Source organism: Camellia sinensis, chromosome 2 (genome assembly GCF_055761805.1).
Source record: "Camellia sinensis isolate YWXY chromosome 2, ASM5576180v1, whole genome shotgun sequence".
In the NCBI taxonomy this organism is placed as follows: Eukaryota; Viridiplantae; Streptophyta; class Magnoliopsida; order Ericales; family Theaceae; genus Camellia; species Camellia sinensis.
In genome coordinates this window covers 34,823,525-34,826,938 of record NC_138962.1, presented here as the reverse complement: position 1 = coordinate 34,826,938, position 3,414 = coordinate 34,823,525, and the positions used below count along the sequence as shown (strand labels likewise).

At 35.1% G+C, this 3,414-nt stretch overlaps 1 protein-coding gene across 1 annotated transcript; it reads left to right on the top strand.

Moving 5' to 3' along the window:
* The first annotated feature begins 972 nt into the window (after positions 1-972).
* LOC114261101 (uncharacterized) lies at positions 973-1,755 on the top strand. Its single transcript, XM_028201309.1, has one exon. The coding sequence runs from the start codon at positions 973-975 to the stop codon at positions 1,753-1,755; it is 783 nt and encodes a 260-aa protein (XP_028057110.1).
* Positions 1,756-3,414: the final 1,659 nt, after the last annotated feature.

Here is a 3,414-nt window from a genome sequence, read left to right as displayed (position 1 = left end):
GTACGTTGTTTAGTCTTTTAGCCAATGATTGATTATTGCTATGTCTAGAAAAATTAATAAAATATTATGATTATTGTTAACTCTAGGTTAGTAATATGCTAGTACATTTTATGTATTACAAGATTAAAAATCTATAAATGTATTAATTACCTTTCCTTTTAATAAAAATTTGGATTTTTGTGGGTGATTGGGTAAGAGAGAGAATATATAAGTGAACAGAAAGGGGAGATTGGGTAAGAGAGAGAATATATGAGTGAATAAAAAGGGAGAAAAAATGGTGGATGAGCAAAAAAAAAAATTATAGAAGAAAGCATCAGATAACATATACTTATTGGCATATAAAAATTATTCTAGAAAGATAGATAGATAGATAAGTTGTCACACTATTAGATTTAAAAATTGAGTTTAACTTTTAAACTTGAATAACAATACTCTTAATTTATTAAATTAACCTTGAATAACCTTGGCAAATACCAATTAATAACATTCATTAAGGAATTAACTATACAGTAATGATAGAGACGCTTACAAAACACAATTTACACAATTTCCAAAATAATCAGAATCATTCATGTCACTGTCAGACACAACCTCTAAAAAAAATGGAAAATTAGTGGGAGCACTAATTAGTGCTACCACTAATGATGTGGTAGTAGGCCCCACCATGAATGATTTGATGTTTTGGCCTTGGTGTTGTATTTTTTTTCTTTTTTTATTGAGTGCCATGTCATTAGTGGTCTTTTTAGAACTCCAAAATTAGTGGTCTCTATCATTGTTGAAAAAAAATTCAAGCATATCAATAGTCAATACATCAGTGGGGGTTGTGGGAGTCCTCCTTTGTGGGGTCTCAAGCATTTTCCTTAACTATGAATAACCATTATGATGGTGAAGTGACAATTTTACCCTTCCAGCTCTATATGAGCTAGTCACCAATACGCAATATTACACAACACAGCACAATACTACACAACCATGGCTTACGACCCATCTCTTCTCCAATCTTTCCTACTAACCCTAGCAGCCCTACAATCCATTGCTGCTGTCCAATTTTCAGTCACCAACATCGCTGGAACATCCCCCGGCGGCCTCCGATTCACGAAAGAAATCGGCATAGACTATGCCAAACAAACAATGGAAACAACCACAAACTTCATCTGGAGAATGCTAGAGGAAGACAATCCATCCGATCGAAAGCAAGATGTAAAAGAAGTGATCATGACAATCCAAGACTTCAAAGGCGCTGAGGCTATCACATACGGCAACAGAATCAATGTCAGTGCAATTTACTTGGAGGGTTATCAAGGCAATGTGACATGGGAGTTCACTTCCTTGATTTATCATGAAATGACACACGTGTGGCAATGGACCGGGGCAGGCCAAGCCCCGATTGGACTCATTGAAGGCATCGCCGACTATACGATCTTGAAGGCGAATTATTATCCAAAGGGTTTTGCGAAACCCGGGATGGGGGATAGGTGGGATCAAGGTTATGATTTTACAGCACGGTTTTTGGAGTACTGTGAGGGAATTAAGTCTGGTTTTGTGGCCGCGCTGAATAAAAAGATGAAGAATGCATTTAGCGTCAACTATTTTGTTGAGTTGCTGGGGAAATCAGTTGATGAGCTGTTTAAGGAATATAAAGCTAAGTATAATGGTACAGTAGTGGAAAGGAATGGTAATGAACATGAAAATGTGAGTAGGATGACAGAATACAAGGATAGGCATGGGAGTAAAAGTAGGATTTCTCTCAGTTAGATTTGGTATTTAAGAGAATGAATAAATTGAGTTGTTTTGTAATTGTCCCTGCCATCTTGTAAATAAAGGGTCTTGCCCTTTGGTACAAGTAAAAAAATAAAAAATTGAACAGTACAAAATCTCTTTTACTAAATTTAATATACTTTTTAATATTTTCATGCATTTTAAAGATATTTTTTACACTTCTCAATATTAAATAATACCTATGGATACGTGGTAACATTTGTTTAAATTATCTAGGCCCATTTAGGATGTTAGTTTTTTTTTTTTATTAAAATAATAAAAAAAAATAAAATCAAAATCAAAACACTTAATCATATCACCTCTCTCTATATATATATTCATAAAATATAAATTAAATAAAAAACTAAAATAGCTACTCTCCAATGATCCTCTACTATAAATGACAAATCTATAAAATTTTAGGCGTCTGGTTTGACATGGAGAATTCTGGCCCCCAATGCCCATGAGTGGCCAAAAGTAGATTCAAAAATAAAAAAGAAAAAATATAGAAGAACGAGACAAAGGAAATTTCCGAAGTAAAAAACTAAAAAGAACTGAATCTGGAACATTAATGTTGTGCTTGGTTAAAAAATTTGAGAAGAGATTTGGAAAGAAAAATAAAAAATATAGATGAAAAAAAAAAATACCCACATTTTACTTAATTTCACACACATTTTCTCTTTTTCTTTTCAAATTTCTTTCTAAATCCCCAACCATGATAGAGAGTACACGTATTCACTCACTACAAGAATTTACACATTTGGCGACCACTTTTGCCGACCAAAAAAATTTTAGTCGCAAAAAAATGACATTTGGCGACCAAATATTAATTAGTCGTGAATGATCATTGTTTTTGGCGACCAAATATTAATGGTCGCAGAAGGTTATATTTTGGCGACCAAAAATGAGTTGGTCGCAGAAAATGGTATACTTTTCCCGACTAACTACAAATTTGGTCGCGGAAGATCACATATTTTTTGGCGACCAAATTTTTGGTCGCCAAAAATTTATTTTCAACAACCAAAAAAATTAGTCGCCAAATTTGTATTTTTAGCGACTAATATTTTAGTCGCCGTTGATTGAGATTTGGCGACTAAAAAAGTTTGTCGGCGAATGTACTTTTTCTGCGACTAATTTGGTCTTTTGGTCGCCAAAAGTTTGGGAGGGAAATTTGAACAACCAGGAGGGGGGAAATGAAATTTTTTGGCGACCAAAAAAATTTGGTCGCCAATCAGAAAACGACGTCGTTTTGTACCTGCAAAACAGAAAAAAAATTAAAAAAAAAATAAAGGCAAATCCAGTGAGTAGCCTTTGTGTATGTGAGGCCGATTTGAACCCTTCTTCCTTTGTGGAATCTATGGAAGGGTTGACGAGTGATATTATCGCGATGAATGAAAGAGAGAAAGGGGTTGCATCGTTGGGGTTAGCTTCGGTGGAGGTTGCACAGGGGGATCCGTTTCGGCGAGTTACTCAGTCGAAGCCCTTTGAGGAGTGAAGAGAGGAGCTTAATCGTATGAAGGCTTCCATGTCTGGTGTGGATCGGGAGTTTCTGATCCGTGTGATCTTACCCAAGAGGAAACTTCAACCCTAACAGCTTCTGCCCTAAATCTTCTCTGTTATACTCTAACAGCTTCTACCCTAACAACTTAATCGTAT